Below are 25282 nucleotides of genomic sequence, written 5' to 3' on the forward strand. Positions count from 1 at the left end.
AAGCCACTAACTAAAACAGCCTCTTTTTTAGTATGTCTGTTATTTAAACAGTCATTTTGTAGTCCAGAGAAAGAGACATGCTATCAAAGCTCTCCTCGTCTTTCACTCATCAGGACAGATCCAACAATGTCACATTCAAAGGAACAATGCGGGGGGATTTTCTGGCCACCCCACAGTGTGTTTCAGGGGTGGGAGGCGGCACATTGTTCCCCAGCAGCAGGGTCTCCTGGTCCTGCTGTTGTCAATGGGATTTCCCATTAAATCCGCCGAAGGCTGCAGGGAATTCCGAGGCAGGGCTGTGTCACCAGCGGGAACAGAAGATGCTGTCAGTGTGAACAGCCAACACATTCCAGCCAATAGTTTATGCTGCAAGAGAAAAGGGGCTGCTGACTGGTTAGCAAGTCAGCTGTGATTGCTCGAGGCATTACCATGCTGAATGCACCCAAGAGCTATTGTCCCCCATTGATTGCAAGAAGAATTGAATATAAAAGTAGGAATGTTTTGCTACAATTGTACAGGGCGTTGGTGAGACCATATCTAGAATACTGTGTATAATTTTGGTCTCCTTATTAAAAAAAGGATATAAATGCATGAGAAGCAGCTTAAAGACGATTCATTCAACTGATATCTGGGGATGGGAGGGCTATCTTATGAGGAAAGGTTAAACAGGCTGGAGCTGCAACCCTTGGAGTTCAGAAAGTTGAGAACATATAATTGGAACATATAAGATCCTGAGAACTTGACAGAGTGGATGCTGAAAGAGTCGATCCCCTGCGGGAGAGACTGGAACTACGGGATACAACTTGTGTCTGTCCTGATGTATGCAAGACAGCAGCTTTGATTTGATTTGATTTGATTTATTATTGTCACATTATTAACATACAGTGAAAAGTATTGTTTCTTGCGCGCTATACAGACAAAGCACACCATTCATAGAGAGGGAAACGAGAGAGTGCAGAATGTAATGTTACAGTCATAGCTAGGGTAGAGAAAGGTCAACTTAATGCAAGGTAGGTCCATTCAAAAGTCTGACAGCAGCAGGGAAGAAGCTGTTCTTGAATCGGTCAGTATGTGACCTCAGACTTTTGTATCTTTTTCCCGACGGAAGAAGGTGGAAGATAGAATGTCCAGGGTGCGTGGGGTCCTTAATTATGCTGGCTGCTTTTCCGAGGCAGCGGGAAATGTAGACAGAGTCAGTGGATGGGAGGCTGGTTTGCGTGATGGATTGGGCTACATTCACGACCTTTAGTAGTTCCTTGTGGTCTTGGGCAGAGCAGGAGCCATACCCAAGCTGTGATACAACCAGAAAGAATGTTTTCTATGTAAAAGTTGGTGAGAGTTGTAGCTGACATGCCAAATTTCCTTAGTCTTCTGAGAAAGCAGAGACGTTGGTGGGCTTTCTTAACTAAAGTGTTGGCATGGGGGGACTAGGACAGGTTGTTGGTGATCTGGACACCTAAAAACTTGATGGTCTCGACTCTTTCTAGAAACATAGAAACATAGAAAATCTACAGCACGAAACAGGCCCTTCGGCCCCACAAGTTGTGCCGAACATATCCCTACCTTTTAGGCCTACCTATAACCCTCCATCCTATTAAGTCCCATGTACTCATCCAGGAGTCTCTTAAAAGACCTTATTGAGTTTGCCTCCACCACCACTGACGGCAGCCGATTCCACTCGCCCACCACCCTCTGTGTGAAAAACTTCCCCCTAACATCTCCCCTGTACCTACCCCCCAGCACCTTAAACCTGTGTCCTCTCGTAGCAGCCATTTCCACCCTGGGAAAAAGCCTCTGAGAGTCCACCCAATCTATGCCAATCAATATCTTATATACCTCTATTAGGTCTCCTCTCATCCTACGTCTCTCCAAGGAGAAAGGACCGAGCTCCCTCAGCCTATCCTCATAAGGCATGCCACTCAATCCAGGCAACATCCTTGTAAATCTCCTCTGCACCCTTTCAATCTTTTCCACATCTTTCCTGTAATGAGGCGACCAGAATTGAGCACAGTACTCCAAGTGGGGTCTGACGAGGGTCTTATATAGCTGCATCATTATCCCCGGACTCCTAAACTCAATCCCTCGATTGATAAAGGCCAGCACACCATACGCCTTCTTAACCACCTCCTCCACCTGCGGGGCCGATTTTAGAGTCCTATGGACCCGGACCCCAAGGTCCTTCTGATCCTCTACACTGCTAAGAGTCTTTCCCTTTATATTGTACTCCATAATCCCATTTGACCTGCCAAAATGGACCACTACGCACTTATCTGGGTTGAAGTCCATCAGCCACTTCTCCGCCCAGTCTTGCATCCTATCTATGTCCCTCTGTAACTTCTGACATCCCTCCAGACTATCCACAACCCCACCAACCTTCGTGTTGTCGGCAAACTTACCAACCCGTCCCTCCACTTCCTCATCCAGGTCATTTATGAAAATGACAAATAGGAAGGGTCCCAGACTTTGCCCCTTTTGATGTAGACAGGGGCACCTTCTCCTTTTCCCAAAAAAATTACTATGATTCTATACAGATTCAACATTCTATCCTATTTTGTAACTATAACTTTTGCCAAAAAATTTAGTATTTCAATTAGGTTTTTAATATATTTCTCTCTTCTCCCTCTCCTTTCCTCTCCCTCCCTCCCCTTTTCCTCTCCCTCCCTCCCCTTTTCCTCTCTTCCCCCTCCCCTTTCCACTCTTCCCCTCCCCTTTTCTGTCTCTCCCTCCCCTTTCATCTCTTTCCCCTCTCCTTTCCTCTCTTCCCCCTTCCTGCCTGCCCTCTCTCTGCTCCACTCCCTTCCTCTCCTGTGCTATCAATGAGAATTCAATTTGGCAATATTAAGAATGAAAACTATTTTCAACTCCACCAGGGACTGTAACGAGCATTGGGAATGCTTATCCTCTGTGAATAAACTAAAGTTTATAAACTAAAGAATAAATTAAAGAATAAACTAAAAATAAACTATTTTAATGTATGAAATAGCAAAAGAATTGAGTGGTAAGTTGATGTTAATGTTTTATTACAAATCTTTATTGTATTTACAGCTCCTTTCATCTTGCTGAGGCAATAGTCAGTATGAGCGAGCAGATCTGTGTGGAAATAAATAACTGCTTATCTCAACATGGTTTCTCACAGTTAACTACTGAGAAAGAGACAGTGTTAAAAGGTCAAATCCAGGCAATATCTAGTTCGGATAACTCTGTTCGCAAACTGATAGGTAAGAAAATATTGTACTTTAAAATATACAGTGGTAATGAATCTTGTTGTCTGGACTGGTTGATGTTTAGCAATGGTTGTAAACTGGCCCTGTTAAACCTGCTAGCTGACTTAATCTCAGCAGTAGGGACCAAATGAGCTAGGCGTGCCTGTACCTATGGGAACATTGCGATACACAGCTACGAAGTGGCTTCTTCTTTAGTTCATAATAAGAATGAAAGTGGCATCAGAAATTGGAATGTATCAATGCTTCATAGTGTTTGTCTTATCTTCTCCAAAGTACAGCGATGGTGGTAGGAGTTCATTCTTCTCCTGTTTAAAAGTTCAAAGTGCCAGGCAGGTTTTATTTTTACATTAAATGTTTACACCTCTTTTTCTCCCATTAAATTATATTACCAGGAGCACAAAACTGGGAGAAAGGCTATTTGGCCCATCAAACCCATTTACCCCGATCCACCCTTTTATGTACTGTATACAAACATTTAATCTGCAGAGTATAGAATCATAGAAACCCTACAGTACAGAAAGAGGCCATTCGGCCCATCGAGTCTGCACCGACCGCAATCCCACCCAGGCCCTACCCCCATATCCCTACATATTTTACCCGCTAATCCCTCTAATCTACGCATCCCAGGTCACTAAGGGGCAATTTTAGCATGGCCAATCAACCTAACCCACACATCTTTGGACTGTGGGAGGAAACCGGAGCACCCGGAGGAAACCCACGCAGACACGAGGAGAATGTGCAAACTCCACACAGACAGTGACCCGAGCCGGGAATCGAACCCAGGTCCTTGGAGCTGTGAAGCAGCAGTGCTAACCACTGTGCTACCGTGATTTCCATAGATTTCCATAGAGTCTAATATACCCACCTTAGATTAAATTTGAGCAAAGATTCAGAATATTGGCCCTGTTTAAAATCTCTGCGGCTCCTTCAGACTATTTTCCTTTTATTTAGATAGCTGGTAATTTCAATCTTAATTACAGACTATTAAATTAGATTTTCCTGCTACAGATACTTTGACACACATTGACACTCGGGTGGAACCCTGAAATGGAGTCTTTAGGGCCTGGTTCACCTCAGGGTCCTCAGATATTTGCCATGGACCCTGGTGCTGGTCTTTTTTTAGACTTGCTTATCAAAGATGTTCCTTTTATCCATCAGACTATCTCTCAACTCTCTCTCTGCTATCTTTCTCTTCAATGAAGGCTGATGGAAAACATTTACTAAACACATTTGATCATCATTTACACATTAACTATGCTTTCTTGTCCATGGTCCCACATTGCTTTTAACAATTACTTTTTCTTTTATATTTGTAAAATACTTTGCTGTTCCTGTAGATGTTCTTTGGATTTTTTTTTCTTGATGCTACTAAATTGCTAAGAGTGGCATAAATGAATTGTCTATTTTTTATCACATTGCTCTTTATCTTTTATTGTTTCTCTTACACTTCTTATGGATACTTTCCTTCAATTTTAATTAAAGTCTAACCTCTTTATTTATACATTATCACATTGCATAAGTTCCCTTTTTAATGGAATACACCTCTTAAAGTAAATGGTTCAATTTCAAAGGAGGTGCAGGAATAATAAAACTTAGGGATGTATCATAGAATCCCTACAGTGCAGAAGGAGGCCATGTGGCCCATCTAATCTGCCCTGAATCTCTGACAGCGTATTTTACCTAGGCCCGCTCCCCACCCCAACCCCACACGTTTGCCATGGCTAATCCATCTAACCTACACATCTTGGGACACTAAGGGGCAATTTACCACGGCCAATCCACCTAAACTGCACATCTTTGGACTGTGGAAGGAAACTGGAGCACCCGGAGGAAACCCACGCAGACACGGGGAGAGCGTGTAAACTCCATACAGTCACCCAAGACCGGAATTGAACCCGGGTCCCTGGCGCTGTGAGGCAGCAGTGCTAACCACTGTGGCACCTTACCATGTATGTAAACAAATCCTTGAAGTTGGCATGATACATTGGATAAGGCTGCTAAAATGCATAAGGGATCATTGGCTTTGTAATTGGAATAGAGTCCAAAAGCAAGGAAGCTATGCTAAACCTTTATAAATCACTGGTTAGACCGCACCTGCAGTAATTCTAGGCTCCACAGTTCAGGCATGATATCACGGGTGCAGAAGAGATTTGCTGGAATGGAAGCAGGGATGAGGGAATTGAATTGTGTGGAGAGACTAGAGAAACTGGGATTATTCTCCTTAGAGTGAAGAAGGTTAAGGGGAATTTAATAGAGGTGTTTAACTTGAGGGTTGATAGAATAAATGGGAAGAAACTATTCTCACTGGCAAGGGGATTGATAACCAATGGATATACATTTAAGCTAACTGGCAAATGAACCAGAATGGAGATAAGGAGAATTTTACACAGTGTGTTGTTATGATTGGGAATGCACTGCCTAAGACCCGGATTCTTAGTAATTTTCAAAAAGGAATTGGATGAATACTTGAAGCAATCCATACGCTATCTGATTTTCCCTCTCCCTAATCCAGAGATTCAAGTTAAACCTCACTACCAAGGCGGAGGTAGCTAACTTAGAATGCACTGATGGGTGAAACATTGAGATATTCCAGCCGTACAACCTCAGTACATTGCACAGAAACAAACCAATGTATTCAATACATTCAGCCAAACAGGTCTACACTGACGTTTACCTTTCACATGAGGCTGTCACTCTATTAATTTCACCTCACCCAATCAACAAATCCTTCTATTCTCTTCTCCCTCAGACACATTTCTAGCTTCTACTTAAATGCATTTTTACATTAATCACCACAACCAATTCATGGAGTGAATTCCACATTCTCACCTGTACTATTAATGTTGTGTCACTGTCAAATTGGGGGAAGCATTTCATATTTTTTGAAACCAAATCTAGAACTATTTAAGTTTTGAATTTTTGTTCCATCATAGTTAGTGAATAATCAACACGTTTCTTTATAAAGTTGCTTTTAATCAGAGGGTACAGGTAATTCCAAAGAGGCCAAATCCACCATCAACAATAGCATGAAAATATATTTACAGCTAAAGCTTTTGTATCTTTCCTGGTCTCCATATTGACGCAGACAAATTTAATAAGTACCTTGTTATTGGCAGCATAATAATCTGATTGCTCCATTTTGATTTATATTCTTTTTCCAAGAGATTTTCACCATTAAATCTAGTATCAGTCGCCATTATTGTAAATATGCTGCTTTCAATTGTGTATTTCTTTGACAGATGTACGCATCCAGACTTTCCTGAAGATGCATCTTGCGTCGAGCAATCCAAAATCAGTTGCAATCCCTGGAGGACTTGGCCCTGTTAGAAGCGAGTTGGAAGAAATAACCATCAAATTTCTTCACCTTGTAAACTATAACAAGTTGGTCTTCAGTCCTTATTATGACACAATCTTGACTAAAGTGCTCAAAAAGGATGGCTCGCAGCCATCTGAGCCAAGTGAGGAGGAGCAACTATCTTCGAGATAGAAGCATTGCACGTTTAAGCAACAATATCCTTTTATTTATATCAACCTCCACACATCTGAGAAAGGGTCAAGCTGGTTGAGGAGTGGGCATTGGTGAAGAATGACCTTGCAGCTAAGGTGGTGGGGTGCAAAGGCATTTGTCCCTTCAAATTTCTGTAAATTAGAAAGGATGTGATTCAATATTAAGACCCCTGCTTCTTCTAGTCAGGAAAACATTCCATCCTGCATTTGTAGATCTACTAATTCTGGACCCCACTGTAAAATGAGCTTTCTCACAAATAAAAATCCAATCAGTAGAGCCACTTGAACAACCAGATATTAGATGCCAAGTGCAGTTTTTTAAATATAGTTTCTGATAAATATAATTAGTGGTTACATTTGTTTGGTCCTCCAAAAGGATATTTTGATGCAATTAAAAACATTTTAAGACCACAATCGCTGGGACTGATTTTAAAACCTAAAGGCCACTTTACAAACTGCAGTAACTAACTGACATGTGCTTCTGAAGCCATCACAAGCCTTTGGTGCCTCTAGACTTGACTATTCCAGTGCACTCCTAGCAGGCCTTCCAGCTTCCACCCTCCATAAACCTAAGCTTATCCAAAACTCTACTGCCCCGATCCTAACCTGCTTCAAGTCAATTTCCTTCATCACCTCTATGCTCGCTGACTCCCAATTAGGCAATGCCAAACTTGAAAAATCTCATCCTTGATTTCAGATCCCGCTCCCCCACCCCCCACGGCTTCACCCAATCCCCATCTCTAACTTTCTCCACCAACCTCTATGATAATCAGCATTCCTTCAATTCTCATTGGTGACTGTTTCCAGCTGCTAAGGCCCTAAGCACTGGAATTCCTTCCCTCACCCTGTCCATCTCTCTACCTCTCCTTCGTCCTTTAAGATGCTCCTTAAAACTTACTTTTGATCCTTTGCCCTAATATCTCCCTATGTGGTTTAGTGGCAAAATTTATTTGATAATGCCTCTGTGAAGCACCTTGGGATGGGTTATTTTTAAAAATTCTTCATAGGATGTGAGTGTTGCTGGCAAAGCCAACATTTGTTGCTCATCCCTAATAGTCCTTACACTACGCCATTTCAGGGGGCAGATAAGAGTCAATCACATACGAGTCTGGAGTCACATGTAGGCCAGACTGGTACATAGAAACTAGAAGCAGGAGTAGGCCATTTGGCTCTTCGAGCCTGCTCCGCCATTCATTTTGATCATGGCTGATCATCAAATTCAATATCCTGATCTCGCCTTCCCTCGTATTCATTGATCCCTTTAGTCTCAAGAGCTATATCTAATTTCTTCTTGAAATCACACAACGTTTTTGCCTCAACTACTTTCTGTGATAATGAATTCCACACATTCCTCACCTTCTGGGTGAAGAAACTTCTCCTCACCTCAGTTCTAAAAGGTTTACCCCTTATTGTCAAACTATGACCGTTAGTTCTGGACTCCCCCACCATCAGGAACGTTCTTTCTGAATCCACCCTGTCTAACCCTGTTAGAATTTATAAGTTTCTATGAGATCCCCTCTCACTCTACTAAACTCCATTGAGTACAATCCTAACCGACTTGGTCTCTCCTCATATGTCAGACCTGCCATTCCAGGAATCAGCCTGGTAAATCTTCTCTGCACTCCCTCTATAGCAAGGACATCCTTTCTCAGATAAGGACACCAAAACTTCACATAATAGTCCAGGTGTGGCCTCACCAACGCCCTATAAATTGCAGTAAAACATCGCAATTCCTATACTCAAATCCTCTCGCTATGAAGGTCAACATACCATTTGCCTTCTTTACTGCCTGCTGTGCCTGTATGCTTACTTTCAGCGACTGATGCACGAAGACACCAAGGTGTCGCTGAGTATCCACCTCTCTCAATTTACACCCATTCAAATAATAATCTGCCTTATTATTGCTACCAAAGGACAGCAAAGAGCACGTTAGTGAACCAGATGGGATTTTACAACAATCAATGATAGTTTAATCGTCAGTTACTGAAATTTAAATTCCGGCAGCTTCCATGATGGAATTTGAACCCATGTTCACCGTGCTGTTAAATATATTGCATAGAATAAGATCCTAGAAATAGATAGGAATGACCTTTACAGTGGTAGTTGATGAAGAGACAGCAGAGGTGGCTAGAGGAAGGAGGATTGGGGAAAGGTAGGAAAGTGAGGGTTGATGGGGAAGGGGTGTGGAGTGCTGGGAATGGAAATGTGAGGGACCACAAGATGGGCAGTTAGGTGAGAGCAGGTGGAGAGAGAAAAAATCAAACAGCACCTTGACTGGGAAGTGTCAGTGGAGATTCTCCTTTAACTTCAAACCAACTTAGTTTGTTCCTTTAGTCTGTGGAGATTTTACCGTGTTTTCCTTTTGTTGTAGTACAATTTATATACTTGTCTTAAAAAAGAAAATCAGATACTTGCAGAACTGCCCAACTGTTTCCTAATATTTATACATTTCAATGGCACCAAAATATTGAGACTACAGTAGAAAAGTTAAGAATGAGAAGAAAATCTATGAATTTTGCTTTCATGCATAGTGAATGTGTTAAATTAAGGAATGCCAGCATGCAAAAGTGAAAGCATTTAGTTGCATCAGTGGCCATAAACCCTCAGTGCTTTCCTTGCTGCTGGCTACGTTGCAGTATTATGTTGCACTCGTTAGCATTATGCTTGCGTGTGTTGTTGCAGAAGGCAGCTGTGGAAACGACAAGTGCCACTTTGCCAGTGTAAACACTGGTAACCTATTTTGTAGAACAATTTGGAGGATGGTGCATAATGTTTTTCAGTTGCTTGTTTCCAGAAGTTTGCACTATGACAATAGTGATAATGTGTAGTATTTAAGCAAAAAAAGTCAAATCTATGTATCCTGATGTAATAAAAAGGTTCACCTGGTGTCAGTAGTTGTTTTTTATGGACAATATGGTATTCAATATTGTGTATCAGTTGTAGAACTGTGTGGTGATTATGCCCCAGAGGAAAGTCCTTGGGTCAGTGAAGGACAAGAGCCAGCTGTCCTATTCCTACTTGTTATCCACTGATGCCAACTGGATAGAGCCTGTGTGGATGGAATGGATTGAGGTCAGCTTTCTCTCCCTATCCTACTGGACCAACTAAAAAACAAATGACTGTTTATAAAAGTTAGAAAAAACAGCCCTAATTGATAAATTCAAACTTGTGGTGTGTGCAAGGCTGTGCATGTTAACTTTCTCTTGGCACAGAGTATGACTTACAGCATGCGACGGTGTTGACAAGCTGGAAATTGCACACTGCAGCCAGAGTGGAAGACGGTGTATACACACATACAAATAAGGATCTGAGCTTAAATGTATTTTATCACTTTATTACAAAGATTGTGTTCAGGCTGTCAAATTACAAAAGGAAACAGATTGCCATAAATAATAGTAAAATGAGACTTGGCAAGAAACCACGTGACGCAACAGGACTGTGGCATTTTAGCTGTGGGATATTAAAATACTTTCCCTCATTTGCACCATCCACTTTTTAAAAAATGAAACCGACAAATAAAACAAAATCACAAAGATTCACAAGTTGCATCTGAATAGCAGACTTGCATGGATCGCAGTTGAAATGTTAACGCAGTACGTGCACACGCACGATCACTACGCCCGGCCAAGACCAAAACTTATTTCTATTCTGCTCAAACAAGAGCCTGTTGAAAACAATGACATTTTGCGTAGAGAGGAAACAAGGTATTATCCATCTTTTTTTTCCCATCCAAATGAGCTAAACTGATTCGAATGAGGCACAACAGTGAAAGCACAGTCTCATTTCCACAGGCAAGTGAAGAAAATGTCGCTCCGTCTCGACATTTTAAGAATGACATTCAGTTCCTTCAAAACACCAAAGCAGTCTGTAATGGGTGTGTTTATCGGACTCGTTTCTGTTGGCGTGCTCTGTAAATGTCATGTACAGGAGGTGCCACAGCTCCTTTCTCCTCCTCTTCGTCAGAATCCTCATTGGCTGCCCTCTTCAGGGGCTTTTTCATCACAGCATCATTTTCTATAGGTCCATTTCCTTCAATCACTGTTTCGGGCTGGCCTCCAGTTATCAGCTCAATAGCCTGTTCAACAGCTGGAAAAGTAAATTGCAGAGTTTAATAAACCCATACTTTTCAATAGGTGGGAAAGCCACCATTATTACATGCATTTCCTTTGTGTCCTACACACCAACGTGAGGCTGGCAGGAACCTGCAGTTTCTAATATACACACCCAACAGATAGGCTGTGCTTACATGTATTGCCTCAGGTACATCTTAAACCATACTGCTGGCCAGAGATACTATCATACTCCTTAGCTAATCTTTCCCTGCACTACCAGGCAAAAGATTAATTCCCTATGAATGGACCCTCAACAGACAGGCTCTGTTCCAAGGACCTAGTTTGTGGCATGAGAAATTTATAAGTATTCTACTAAAATTCTACATTAGCGTACTCCAAAAGAGAAGATACCACATGGTTCCTGTACCATGGGTGCATGGGAACACCAGCACCCCAAGTCATGCACCAATTTGACTGGGACTTCTGTCAGTTCCTTCATCAACACTGGAACTCCCTGCCCAGCACCTTTTTGGACAGCAGCAGTTTGAAAAGGCAGCTCACCACTACCCCCTTCTCAAGGGCAATTAGGGACGAGAAACGGCTGCTCACTTTGCTGGCAGCTCCTACATCCTGTGAACTAAAAGTATGATCCGTGTCAAATTTTGTTTTATAACACTCCTGTGACACACCTTGTGACATTACATGTGAGTTGCCGTGTTTCCTCTACAATTGAGTTGTATATCTGCAACGTTTTAGTGTGCAGTAACGGCAATTATTTGTTTTTCAGTCCAAGTCTGCTAGTGGTTTCAGTCACAAGTACCTCCTTTAATCTCCCTCACTGCACACTATATAATGCAGCAACAACTTATATTTATATAGTGTCTTTAACGTAATAAAATGTCCCAAGGCACTTCATAGTAGCGTTATAAAGCAAAATTAGATACCAATCAACATAAGATGGTGAGGGCAAATAGTTAAAAGTTTAAGGAGCATCTTAAAGGAAGGAGAGGGAATAAATTTAGGCAGGGAATTACAGAATTACATGAGTGTAGATATCTTTACCGGGTTTGGGGCTGGAGGAGATTACAGAGAAAGGAAAGGGAGAGGCCACACAGTGATCTGAAAACGAAGATTAAAATAATAAAATCGAGGTGTTGCTTTACAAGAAAACAATGTAGGTCATTGAGCATAGGGATGATTTATTTAGGGACGTAGGCAGCAGCATGACCCAAAGTCTACGGCAGATACAATCATAGAATCCCTACAGTTCAGAAGGAGGCCATTCGGCTCATCGAGTCTGCACCGAATCTTATCCAGGCTTAAAATGTGCAAGGCTAGCTGGGACTGCTTTAGAATAGTCAAAACAAGAGGCAACAATGTTGTGAATGAGAGTTCAGCACGAGATAAACTGAGGCCAGAGCAAAGTTGGGCATTACAGAGGTAAATAGGTGGTCTTCGTAATGGTGCAGACATGTGGTTGGAAGTGGTCAGAAACTCATTTTGAGGTTAAATATGACACCAAGGTTAAGAACAGTTTGATTCAGTCTCAGGCAGTTGCCACAGAGAAGGACTGAGTGGGTAGGGAATGGAGAATGGAGATCAGGAACTGAAGATAATGGCTTCAGTCTTACCAGGATGTCAGATAAGCAGAGTTACAATTTAATAACAGTGGATAATGCAGAGCTCCATGTCATTAGTGTACTTCTGAAAGCTGATCGTGTTTTTGGGTGATGTCACCCAAATGCGAAATTGAAGGTGGCAAGGCTAGATCTTTGGGGGAACGTGTAATGATGTGGGAGAGGGAAGACAAGCTATTGCAAATGATACTCTGGCAGAGCAAAGGAAACTGAAGGAACAGTAATTTGAGTGTCTTCTGATGTGGGGTAAATTAATTCCAGGGGCACCCTGGACATGTTTATTTTATATAAATGCTCCGAAATGATACAATCTAATGGACACGATCTTACTGGCTGTTCATGCCACGCTTCCGCTCAGCTAAATCTCCATTCACTGCTGCAGGAATGGCGTGAATGGTGGTAAGATCCCAGCCAATTAATTTGATAAAAGGTATGAAAACAGAAGGTTTCTAGACTAACTGCAGCTAGTTTATTTCCTAACAATTCTGTCCAACACGGGTGGAAGGAGGGAAATCGACTCCCAATAAGTTGAATCTAAACTGATTTGTGCTAATATTTTTCACTTTCGTTAATTCAGAATATGTTTAAATATGATCGGTTAAGTGAGCTTTTAGATCATGTCTGTGCACAGTTTTTACAATAAACAATTCTTTCGAGAAGCATTTTTTAACTCACATTGCTACCCATTACAATTTAATTTTTAAAAGAATGTAAAGGTCTTGGAATTAAACTGTAAGAATGATGTTTTATTGGTTCAAAGACACTTGACGTAGTCTGAAATTCCTCTCCAAAGACATTAATCCATTTATTTTAAATATTTGCACGAATTGAAAAAATATTCTAACAAGCAAGACAATTTCAGGAGAAAGTATTAAAACTGCACGAGTATCCATTGGAACAATTTCATGTCTCTGTGCATTTTAAACATCCCCCTCTGTTTAGAAGATGCAGCAATGAACACGACTTACTGTCTGGTAACCGGCAGCGCCGCAAAACCTCAATTAGTTCATCGACTTGAACAAATGGCCCCTGTGGAAAGGAAATTTCCAAAATCAAATCATTGCATACACTGCATTTAATTATTAATTTAGTCTTTAAGAAATGATACGCGGAGCCACCCCATTTGCATCTAGTTCCACCGAAACACCAGAATGTATTCTCATTTTTAAATATATGCAGGAGCCAAAATGTAATTGAAGAGTAGATTGAGGGGCAATCTGATCGAGGTGTACAAGATCCTGAGGGACATGGACAGAGTGGATAAGGAACAGCCGTTCCCCTTAGTTGAAGGGTCAGTTACGAGGGGACATAGGTTCAAGGTGAGGGGCAGAAGGTTTAGGGGGGATATGAGGAAAGACTTTTTTACCCGGAGGGTTGTGACGGTCTAGAATACGCTGTCTGGGAGGGTGGTAGAGGTGGGTTGCCTCACATCCTTTAAAAAGTACCTGGATGAGCACTTGGCATGTCATAACATTCAAGGCTATGGGCTAAGTGCTGGTAAATGGGATTAGGTAGGTAGGTTAGGTGTTTCTCACTTGTTGGTGCAGACCCGATAGGCTCAAGGGCCTCGGCTGCACTGTGTGATTTTGTGAAAAGCTGGGGCTGATAATGCAATGGGGAAGAGGGTTGCCTGATGCGCTTCAAGTGATGGCTCCCAATACAGTGAGCCTGAAGGAGACCTGGTTCCAGTGACAGGGGAAAGACTCCAGGTAATATTTAGATTAGAAATCTCCCCACACTCTGATTGGAATAGCTGAACCGCTCCCCTGTTGCAAAGCATTTGGATGTAGCAGGTGCTTTAGGGGAAGTCAAATGAGGTAAGGGAGAGAATTTGATCCAGTGGAATCCTCTTCCTAAATGGGATCACTTGTACAGCCCTCGCTGTTCTGTTGGCCTCCACCTGCATATGCTTCCAACGGGCATTTAAAAAGAAACCTGGAGATGTCACACCCAACAAGTAGTTCCTTAATAGTGGCTGGCACATCACATTCTGGCCCCTTAGGAACTCTTGGGTGGGATTTTCCGGCCGCGCTCACCCCAAGGCTGGAAATTCCCACTCGAAGTCAACGGACCTTTGCACGGTCCGCCATCCCACCTGCTACGATTCCCATGGCGGGCAGGATGGGAAAATTCCACCCTTGGTGTCCCGTATGCAGTCTGGCAGGGGTGCACTGAGATATTTAAATGATCTGGTCTGGAACTATCTTGCAAGGAAGGTGGAGACTGACTGCCAGGAAGTGACTCCCAAGCTGCTGCTGTACCAGGTCCGTCAGCAGCCCCATTGTTCCCTGACACTTTGCTGCCCTTCTTGTACACCCCAAATGCTCCAATAATAAACCACTGCAGCAACAAAAACTGACATTTATATAACACATGTAACATATTAAATCACCCTCAGGTATTTCATAGTCACAATTGTGGGGGAATAGAGGCCAGAATTGGAGGAGTGCAGAGGTTTCAGCAAGGTTACAGAGACAGGGAGGAATCTGACTCTATAAACTCTATAATACTGGTATATTGCAAACGGCATTATTGGTGTTATTGTGCACTAATAATTGGTCGAATTTAATTTCCATATATTGTCCGTACCATTAACACCACAATATATTAGCGTTATAGTTACCACAAACAAGAAAATAATAACGAACGTGAAGGCAAAAGTTGCAGGTTGGAACCCTCGCCTTTGTGGAGGTAATTAATTTCTGCTGCACATCACCATATCTGGGTGAGGAAAGAAATAGGTGGGGATCTCACTGAGGATTCCCGATCGCTGATCAGTTGTTTCTGCTGGTGGGAATTCACCAGGCTCTCCTGTAAATGACCCAACAAGGTCCAAGAGCATGCTAACAATCATCTAGAATTTCGCACAGAGTGGCAGCTGGAGGGGGACTGAGAGAAGTCACTGTACCGACAGGATGAGTTACCAGCTTCCAGATAAATAGAAAGTAGTATTAAGGCCAAGATTCTAATATAACCGAACCTCAGCAAGATGGACAAATTGCAAATTCTGAACTCTGAGTGAAATAGGGCATGTGAAATAATACTCAGCCCTTTCAAAGTGATCCAGCCTCCCAGGCAATGTCACATGCCTTACACTCAGGTTGTGTTTTTTGACCTGTTTGAATTTCGTGAGTTGATAGATTCGGAAAGAATTGCGTTTTTCCAAACATTTGTGGATAAATTAGAACACTGAGATCTGCTCCCCGAGATACATGAAGAAGAATACTGATTTACACCTCACATGTAGCATCAGGCTCCATGGCACTCACTGCATCCAGAAAGACATAAAGCCTGAACACATAACTGCCGAAATGTCGCAAGGCAAGAATCTGACAGTGTGAAGGTCCTACCTACAGTTTGTGATGGTAGTGGAAACAGCCATAAATGCCTTGTCAGCTTTCGGAAAGAAAGACAAATATTCAGATTGCAAACACTGCCAGTACTCAGTGTAAGGCGTGGGGAATATCCCTGGATCCTTGGCAGCAATTTTAAGTTGGATATTGCCCAGCCCCACACCTCACTCTCCCATCCTCTGTTTTCACATCTCTCCCCATAGTAGACAATGGAACTGAAAATGCAGCAATGTGTGTGACTGTTGCTCTGATATTTCCAGTTTCACACTGTCACCCAAAAGTCAAAATGATTCTACCTGAGCTGGGGTTGACTGGAAAAGGGCTTTGCACCTACCTGGAAACAAGTTGGAGGTGGTAACAGTTTCATAAGTAACACGGAAGCTGGAGGTACAGGAAACACTCCACCAGGAACAGGATGGAGGCCGGGAGCTGTCCAAAGAAAAAACAAGGTGACTATTCCTTCAAAGCTCACAGCATCACTGCAATGAAGTTATTGAAACAATGCATCATTGACACTCCAGCTTGTGACAGGGTCCAGAAAGAACTCAATAATTCCATGTGTCGACCAAATATCTTGTTATGGTAAAATCCATTACCACTGCCGGAAAGCCAAAATAAAAGGTACTTACGCGCTAAATGTCTGGGCTGGAATGGTATCATCTGGTTTGTATCAGGTTTCGGGTATTCTGGCTTCCGATCGACCTCATCCTTCATGACAGTTACAGCTGAAGGAGTCACGATGGGGTCTGGGATTATGGCAGTCAGCTTGTTTCGAGAAACATCCTGCAAGCAGGAAAATATTTCTGTTTAGCTTGACAATCCAGACTACTGCAATCATTGTTTTGCCTGTCTTCCCATCACTCTCCCCGAAGTAACTTCAACTCGAGGGTGTTATGTCAAGTTTCAATATTTTACATGGAATATACAACACAGAAACTGTCAATTTGTCCCAGGTAATCTGTGCAAGCTATTTACATCAACCATTTCCTTTGGTAGTGAGTTCCACATGCTAATCATTAATTTCTCTTTATTTTCTTATTGAATTTATGGTTTTTAATTCCCCCACAATTGGAAATATTCTCTTGAAATCTACCCTGTCAAACACATTCATAATTTCAAAAATTTAATAGGTCATACTTTTACTCTTAACTGTAGAGCCCGACTAAAAAACTGCTCCCCTGCACCATTACAACCTCCCTGCTCCATCACAAGGGTAACAGTCATTTAAATTATATCTGTAAACCTCTAGTAAAGTGCCGCTACCCCTTGGCAGCTACCTTCAAGGTAGGTCTACTTAATCACCTGTGCCATCTAGGATGAGAAACCTGTTGAATTGTCCTTTGTAATTCACAGCACTTTCAGTTACTGTTAATAGCCTGAAAAGTTTGCCATTTGACGATGCCATTCTTTCTCCATTGATGACTGGTCTGTCATGTTTGTTTTTCAAGTTTGGACCTCCACCCAGTCATTTATGGCGATTAGTAGGTGCTAGGTCTACAGCAAATGAAGGCCTGATTTACTTTAATGTATGTGGAGTTGCCGGCGTTGGACTGGGGTAAGCACAGTAAGATACTGTGCTTACTTTAATGTATACAGAAGGGTTGTTTGGACTTGTTCTAAAAGTTAGACGCAAATGTGATGTGAGAAAAAACTCTTTCATATAGCGAGTGGTTTGGGTCTGGAATGCTCTGCACGAAAGTCTGCTGGAGGCAGGTTCGATGGAGGCATTCAAGAGGGGATTAGACAACTATTTGAATAGAAACAATGTGCAAGGGATACCGGGAAAAGGCAGGGGGATGACACCAAATCATGATATCATGATGCCCATGTGGTAGGCCAGTGTAGACATGATGGGCTGAATGGCCTCCTGTGCAGTAACATTCTGTGATTCTGTAAATGATTTGTGCAATCCCAAGTATCTCAGTGGTCCAAATTTGCAGCAGAACAGCTCCTCTGAGGGCTCAGCAAGTTTAATCTGAGAAACTGAGCCAAAATAAGCAGAAGATGTTAGGTTTCATAAAACCTCTACAGTGCCATTCAGCCCATCGAGTTTGCACCGACTCTCCAAAAGATCATCTTCCCCAGGCCCATTCCTCACCCTATCCCCATAACCCCACATATTTACACCGCTAATTCCCCTAATCTACACATCTTGAGACTCTAAGGGGCAATTTAGCACGGCCAATCCACCTAACATGCACATCTTCGGACTGTGGGAGGAAGCCGGAGAACCCAGAGAAAACCCACGCAGACACAGGGAGAACGTGCAAACTCCACACAGACAGTCACCTGAGGCCGGAATTGAACCTGGGTCCCTGGCGCTGTGAGGCAGCAGCGCTAACCACTGTGCCACCATGTTAATGATGCTGACACTGAATCTCTCCACACTGGGACTAGCTGGCATAGTTGCGAAACAAAACCTCAGTTTCACAGCCAGACACAATTAGAAAAACATGAAGGCAAGCACATCTTGACACGTGATAAGAATGCAGGGAGGGAATGATGTGACAGTGGAAAAGTACATACCTTATATCCAAGAGCTTTAAGTTCGCTGTTTGAACAGGGAAACAGGTCCATAAACTTGTATCTGTCCACTAGTAACGCTGTTTCCTTTCCTTCATATTCCTCCTTAAAAGCAGCAAACCTCCTCTTTTCCACTTTCAGGATACTAGCTAGATCTCCAATGTTACTTTCAAAAGCCAGAAACCGTGCCCAGATCTCTCTGGAATTTTGATGGGAGCAATAAAGAAAAAACTAGAATTAGGGTAGTCATAATTCAGCCCTCTGCGATGTTGAAAGTACAGAAGCTTTCTAATATTGTGCCTTCTTGTGAGTAGATCTAAAATTTCAGCAAAGACTATGACAGAGGCAATACTGAGAGCAGAATCCAACAATCGGCCCATTAGAAATTACACAGCGAGTCGTTTACCCCATTTCCAAGTCCTCAATTCTCCTCTTCAAAACTGTAAAATTCCTTTGGATTTTCCAATCAAGATAAATTAAACTTTAGACCAGTGGTGGTAATCTGCATTAATTGTCACTTAAAACATTTGAATACATTTCAGAGTGGAATGATGTAATTAATGGTGTGCTGCAGGGATTGGTTCCTGGTCTGCAATTGTTCACTATTTACATTAATGATCTGGAGGAAGGAACAGAATGTGAGGTTTCTAAATTTGCCAATGATTCAAAGATAGGTGAAAGGGTATGGTGTGATGAGGCTATAGTGATTCTGCAATGGGATATAGATAGGTTGGGTGACTGGGTGAAAACCTGGCAAATGGAGTTCTAATGTGGGGAAGTGTGAGGTCATGCACTTCAGTACGGGGAATCAAAAGGCAGATTATCATCTAAAATGGAGAGAGACTGCAGGTGAATGAAGTACGGAGGGATCTAGGTGTTCTAGTGCATCAATCACAAAAAGCTGGCAGGCAGGTTCAACAAGTAGTTAAAAAGGCAAACAACATTTTGTTTTTTATTGCAAAGGGGATTGGAGTTTAAAAATAGGGAGGTCTTGTTGCAATTGTACAGGGTGTTGGTGAGGCCTCACCTGGAATACTGCTTACAGTTTTGGTCCCCTTACCTAAAAAGGATATAGTAAAATTGGAGGCAGTCGAAAGGAGATTCACCAGGCTAATTCCTGGGATAAGAGGGTTGTCCTATCAAGAGAGACTAAAATAACCTTGGTCTGCATTCCTTGGAGTTTAGAAGAGTGAGGGGTGACCTTATTCAAACAAACAAGATCTGGAGGGGGCTTGACAGGGTAGATTGTGAGATGTTTTCACTAGTTGGAGAGTCTCGAACAAGGGGACACAGCTACAGGATAAAGGGCCGGTCATTTAAAACTGAGGTGCATAGAAATGTCTTCTCGCAGAGGGTGGTGAATTACTGGAATTCTCTGCCTGAAAGGCTGGATCATTAGAAGTATTTAAAGTGGAGGTGGATAAATATTCGATAGACTGAGGAATAGAGGGCAATGGGGAAACAGCACAGAAAAGGAGCTGAGGTCAGCATAGATCAGCCATGATAGTATTGAGTGGTGGGGCATGCTTGAAGGGCCTGGTGGCCTACTCCTGCTTCTATTTCTTGCGTTATTCTTATGAATAAAAATTTTAAAAACCACATGACAGCACTGAAGGAAGCCATTTGGCCTATCATAATTGTGCTGGCTCTTTGATGGACTTATCTCCAATGAGTTCCATTCTTTTTGTCCTTTCCCCACAGCCCTGCAGCTTTTTCCTCGTCAAGTATTGATCCAGTTCCTTTTTGAAAGTGACTATTGAATTTGCTTCCACCACCCTTTCAGGCAGTGAATTCCAGATCAAACTACTCGCTGCACAAAGAACAAAATCTCCTCACCTCCTGGGATTCTTTTACCAATTACCTTAAATTTGTGTTTTCTGACTAATGGCGCTTTTGTCACTTGAAATAGTTTCTCCTTCGCTGCTCTATCAAAAGAATGATTTTTTAAAAAATCAGGCAAATCGTTTTATCCTTACGGTGCTTTATGTGGAACAGCCGGGTGCAATGGGAAAGATAATGGCCTGAATTTAACTTCAGCCACCGTCTGCACACAGAGCAACACTAAGGGGGGAAAAGGTTATTTTTATTTAAACTGAGTGCCCAACTGCTGTCACTTTAATGATGATAAATTTATGCACTGGATTATCCACTCTGTCCATGCCACTCATAATATTGTTAACCTCTGTCAGATTTACAAGATTATGAGTGGCATGGACAGAGTGGATAATCAGAAACTCTTTCCTAGGGTAGAAAAGTCAAGTACTAGGGGACATAGGGTTTAAGATGCGTGGGGAAAAGTTTAGAGGGGATGTGCGAGGCAAGCTTTTTTACACAAAGGGCGGTGAATGTCTGGAACGCGCTGCCTGGGGAGGTGGAGCAGGTACGTTTGCGGCATTAAAGGGGCAACTAGACGAATACATGAATAGGATGGGAATGGAAGGATACGGACTCTAAGTGCATACGGGTTTAGTTTAGGCAGGCATCATGATCGGCCAGGCTTGGAGGGCTGAAGGGCCTGTTCCTGTTCTGTACTGTTCTTTGTTATTGTTTGGAGTGTTTATTTTGATTTGCTCCATAAATGAGTGGGAATTAGCTCAAAGCCCAAGTAGGGATAACCAGGAATTTATTACAACTTATTATCCTCATCCTAGAATGTAGACCTGTTTTTGTTCCTCAGAGTACAACCGGGATACTCATATCAGCTCAGTCATTTACTAGTGTTAAAAAGATATGAATGATCAGATGATGTGACTGAAGAGGAGTTTGACTGTGTCAGTGAGTGTGACTGTGTCTATTCACTGTAGCATAGGGCACTATAACACAGAACCATGACTGGAAAAGGCAAGACATAATCTAAAGAATGTTTTCCAAAACAAAACTCGAATGAAAATGTTTAGAAAGCATAGCAAGGTTGCTATGTGCTAAATAATTAGTTAATAACATTCATTGCAGATTCACTTCAAAAATCAAATTCTTTTTTTAAAAGAATTTAAAAACATTAAATTTTCCATATGCTGATTCAATCTTTAAAGACAGGAATATTACCCAGATTTCTCAGGAGGTAAGGATCCAGACGTCAGCACCCGTTCAAATAAAACTCTGGTATTATTGTCCTCTGAAATGTAGACAAGATGCAGTTAACCACAAGCTGCTGCACAGGGACTGTGACAGGACATTATACATGAAGATTCTCTTCAGGATTCACTGATTGTTTCAGGAAGCAGGCCATTCAGCCCGTCGAGTACGTGACAGTGTATTTCTCCTCATGAGCTGCCTGATTTAATCCCACACAGCCAGATTGCTCACCAAACTAATCCTCCTTGGAAACAGTTTTTATGTCTAACCTAATTGTACAGTCACCCTCGTCATCTTGGTTTCGACAATAGCTTGCGGCTAGGAATTCCACATTTGGGGGTGACACAGTGGCACAGCGGGTTAGCACTGCTGCCTCACAGCACCAGTGACCTGGGTTCAATTCCAGCCTCAGGTCACCGTCTGTGTGGAGTTTTCACATTCGCCACATGTCTGCGTGGGTTTCCTCTGGGTGCTCCAGTTTCCTCGGCCTTGCTAAATTGACCCGTAGTGTCAGGGGGATTAGCAGGGTAAATTCGTGGAGTTAAGTGGGGTAGGGCCTGGGTGGGATTGCTATCAGTGCAGGTTTGATGGGCCGTATGGCCTCCTTCTGCACTCCAGGGATTCTATGGTTCTATGATTATCAAAAACAGGCGTACACCTTTCTCTCACACGTCTAAAGAATGGCTGACAGCTGTAAATGGGACACAGTGTGTGTGGTAACATGGCTCCTTTAATGGGGCGATCTTTTGAGGGCCATGTGATTGGGCCAGACCATATGGAGAGGCTGCGCAAGAAGCTGAGCCAATCGGGAACATGGGCACATTCCAGGGACAGGAACGAACAGCCAGGGAGGAGTAGAGTACTTGTGTATTAGCTGTGTCAGACCCTTATCTTGTATATATATTAGTTAATAAACTGTTCCTTCTTGAAGCCACAATGAGTCGCTTTCGAATTTTACTACACAGTCCTTACCATTAAGATGAGAAAGGTAGTCAATGTACGCCAATATGTATTCTGGAATGTCCCCATACTTCTTTAAACCTAGCTCAAATATCTTGAAGGCCACTGCCTTGTCCTGAAAGGAAGCAGAGAGAGCAGATATGTAGCGGGAGTCTCATGGGGCCGAGCTGTGAGCCTCACGACAGAACCAGGGAGCTCACCTTACTGCAGTAGTATTCCATTAGTGCAGCAGACACATAGACATGATGGCGTGTTCTGGGATCTTCCCTTGCTTTTTTAAATATGGATCGACCCGACTTGATGCCCTCTGCTCTCCGCGCAAATTTCATGTATTGGGTGTAAACCTTCAATCAAACAACAGAAAATTAATGTACACTTAAAAATGAATCAAATGCTTCTCAGTTTAAAATTACAGGTATGATTGGTCCCGGGTCATGAAGATTCCATATCCACTACTAGCCTGTGGTAATTAATTTGGCACATCTCAGACGGTAGGGGAAATAGACATTGTCCTCAATATTCTCAGATTAAGAAGGATGCTCACTACAGAACGCTGTCCTGCAAACCATGCTGGAACTCATGGGAGTGAGCCTGCTGCACTCCTCGGCTAAATAGGCCACTGGCAGTCATAGTCTCGACTTAGATATGAAGAATTTGCTGAAAAGAGACACATGTTGATGAAGATTTTTGTCTCGCACTTATCAGGATAAACACAAAAATACCAAACTTCAAATGATCACAAAGTACTCGACCAGCCTGTACTTGCAAAAACCCCCCCCAAAAAGAGATGTTAGAAGTGATTCTGTGATTGGGCAGCACTTGCTGGACAATCTTGAGTGTGCTAATAGTTACACTAACAACCAATTCAAGATAATCAGTTAAGCTTGTAATATTCTCTGCAAATAAAGGGAATATGTTCAAGCCTTGTGCCATTTTGAATTAGCTTGGGGAGCCTGTAGTTTCCCATTGCTTTCTCCATGGAAACATCTTGGCCGATCAGATTCCATTCGCCAACCAATTAGCACCCTTTTCTCATGTGGTTGCGATTGTTGAAAATTTGGTATTCTTGTGTTTGTTCTGGTGAGTGCTAGACAAAAAGTTTCAACCACATGTCTCTACCGCAATATTCAAATTCGATATGACCAAGTGACTGTATGAAGAATTGTTATTTGGGTGAGGTAGTGAGAAACTGGTGGCACTCAGTAACTGGTGGTTACTGAGGCTCTAAATTCACAGTGAGCGTTAACATAAAAATCCAATAGGAGGGAAATTTAAAAAAATACAAAAGAACATAACTAACAATTAAATAATAGTTGGTTAAATGCTCAACTCAACTATTACAGCTTTTTGTTAGATGAGGGTATTAAGGGTAACAGAATCGAGGCTGTAAATTTAATTAAGATACAGATCAGCTCACTGAATGGTAGAACACACTTGAAGGGCTGCAGGTCTATTCCTGTTCTAATCTTTCTGTTTATATTTTTGACTTCCCTCTCTGGCCAAAGGTAGTTGTGAATCTCCTTTGAAATTCTCTCAGGGGTTTCACAATGTCTTTTCCATTTTTTATACATCATTCTTATTCATAAACTGAAAATAAAGAAAAGTAACACTCACCAATGTTGGATCAATATCTTCGATGGCCAACAGCCTATTGTATATGCTATGTACCTTTTCATATTTCATCCGACTCTTGAAAAAAGCAGAAGTGCGTCCATTAATTGTACTAGTAAAACAAGGAGCAGTGGCAATGTATCTGCAAGTGTGTACATTGGCAATTACATTGTTAAGCTAATTGTCTTATTAAGGATAGGTAATGTTTATTGGTTCAGCCTCCAGAAGAGTATAAATGGACACAGCTTGAGCAGTTGCTGTGGGGAAACAGGAGTTTGTGTCTTTGTTGAGTTGTGTACAGAATAAACTTGCTGAAGGTAAAATACAAACTGCTGTGTTGTCCCTCCATCATATACTAACAATTGATATTAACAAGCAGGATGCAAAGATTAAGGAAGTATGTGTTTCATGTACCAGTGAAGAGTGTAATCTCTACTCACTTCTTCATAGTCTGCGTACGCAAAGTAAAGCAGCATGTTCTTCTTTAATAAAGTGCTGATGGCCCTCTCATAGATATTTGCAGCTTCATCGCTGAACAGTTTTGCATTGTTCATGTCCTGCCACAAAATAATATATATTACAAAAGCTCCCCAAATGAGCCATTGCTAATCATTCTGTATAGTGAGAATTCTTACACAACTATGTGAAAGAACTGTGAGTTAATAATTAATTCCAGCAATGCACCAGGAAAATGTCAGTGTAGAAGATGTACGTCAGGGTTATTGAAAATAAGTCCCCTGTTTTTGACACAATAGACAAATTGCTCATCGATCACCTGATGAGGATTATTTGAAACTACCTCAGAAGTAAAAACAACAACTTGCATTTGTATAGTACCTTTAACGGAATGCTTCAGAGGAACATTATAAAACAAACATTAGCACTAAATCACATCGGAGGATATTAGGGCAGATGACCAAAACCTGGATCAAAGAGGCAGGTTGTAAGAAGTGCATTAAAAGGAGACTGAGGTAGGGACAAGATGTTGTTGTAATCTAACCAGGGTGTTTGAAGAACCTCATCCCTCAACTGTGAGGAAATACACTTTGAAAATTTTAGTGACTTAAGAGTCCTAAACCACCCCAAACACCTTCAGGATTATACCTTGTGTAAGGGGAGGAAATCCCAATAGGTTAGTAAAGATTTTTAAATTATTAAACATTAAGACACTGATAGAATTACCAGCATTGAATTAAATGACTTTAAATCAAACTTGTAAGCTAACAAGAAAGCTGTTTACACGCATATGAAATGCAGTAAGAGATTTAAACAAGTGATGATGATTTAAAAATACATATGCTGATATTTTGAATGTATTTGTGTATTTTCAAGAATCATTA

At 41.9% G+C, this 25282-nt stretch overlaps 2 protein-coding genes across 7 annotated transcripts in view; one reads left to right on the top strand and one right to left on the bottom strand.

The window, feature by feature from the left end:
* Positions 1 to 9617, top strand: part of LOC144498961 (T-complex protein 11-like protein 1) — a 44426-nt gene extending 34809 nt beyond the window's left edge. For all 3 annotated transcript variants that reach the window (XM_078220950.1, XM_078220951.1, XM_078220952.1), the window contains exons 10-11: positions 3046 to 3218; positions 6464 to 9617. In XM_078220950.1, coding sequence (XP_078077076.1) covers positions 3046 to 3218; positions 6464 to 6711 — 421 coding nt within the window. In that variant the 3' untranslated portion in view covers positions 6712 to 9617. The remainder of the gene's footprint in view (positions 1 to 3045; positions 3219 to 6463) is intronic.
* A 423-nt stretch (positions 9618 to 10040) lies between these two features.
* The window catches only part of cstf3 (cleavage stimulation factor, 3' pre-RNA, subunit 3), a 146907-nt gene continuing 131665 nt past the window's right edge, over positions 10041 to 25282 (bottom strand). For all 4 annotated transcript variants that reach the window (XM_078220953.1, XM_078220954.1, XM_078220955.1 and 1 more), the window contains 10 exons: positions 24383 to 24499; positions 23946 to 24020; positions 22532 to 22675; positions 22344 to 22446; positions 21342 to 21411; positions 18300 to 18495; positions 16403 to 16556; positions 16108 to 16202; positions 13389 to 13449; positions 10041 to 10817 (listed from right to left, as the gene is read on the bottom strand). In XM_078220953.1, the coding sequence (XP_078077079.1) occupies positions 10612 to 10817; positions 13389 to 13449; positions 16108 to 16202; positions 16403 to 16556; positions 18300 to 18495; positions 21342 to 21411; positions 22344 to 22446; positions 22532 to 22675; positions 23946 to 24020; positions 24383 to 24499 (1221 nt within the window). In that variant the 3' untranslated portion in view covers positions 10041 to 10611. The remainder of the gene's footprint in view (positions 10818 to 13388; positions 13450 to 16107; positions 16203 to 16402; positions 16557 to 18299; positions 18496 to 21341; positions 21412 to 22343; positions 22447 to 22531; positions 22676 to 23945; positions 24021 to 24382; positions 24500 to 25282) is intronic.

Source organism: Mustelus asterias, chromosome 9 (genome assembly GCF_964213995.1).
Source record: "Mustelus asterias chromosome 9, sMusAst1.hap1.1, whole genome shotgun sequence".
Classification (NCBI taxonomy): domain Eukaryota; kingdom Metazoa; phylum Chordata; class Chondrichthyes; order Carcharhiniformes; family Triakidae; genus Mustelus; species Mustelus asterias.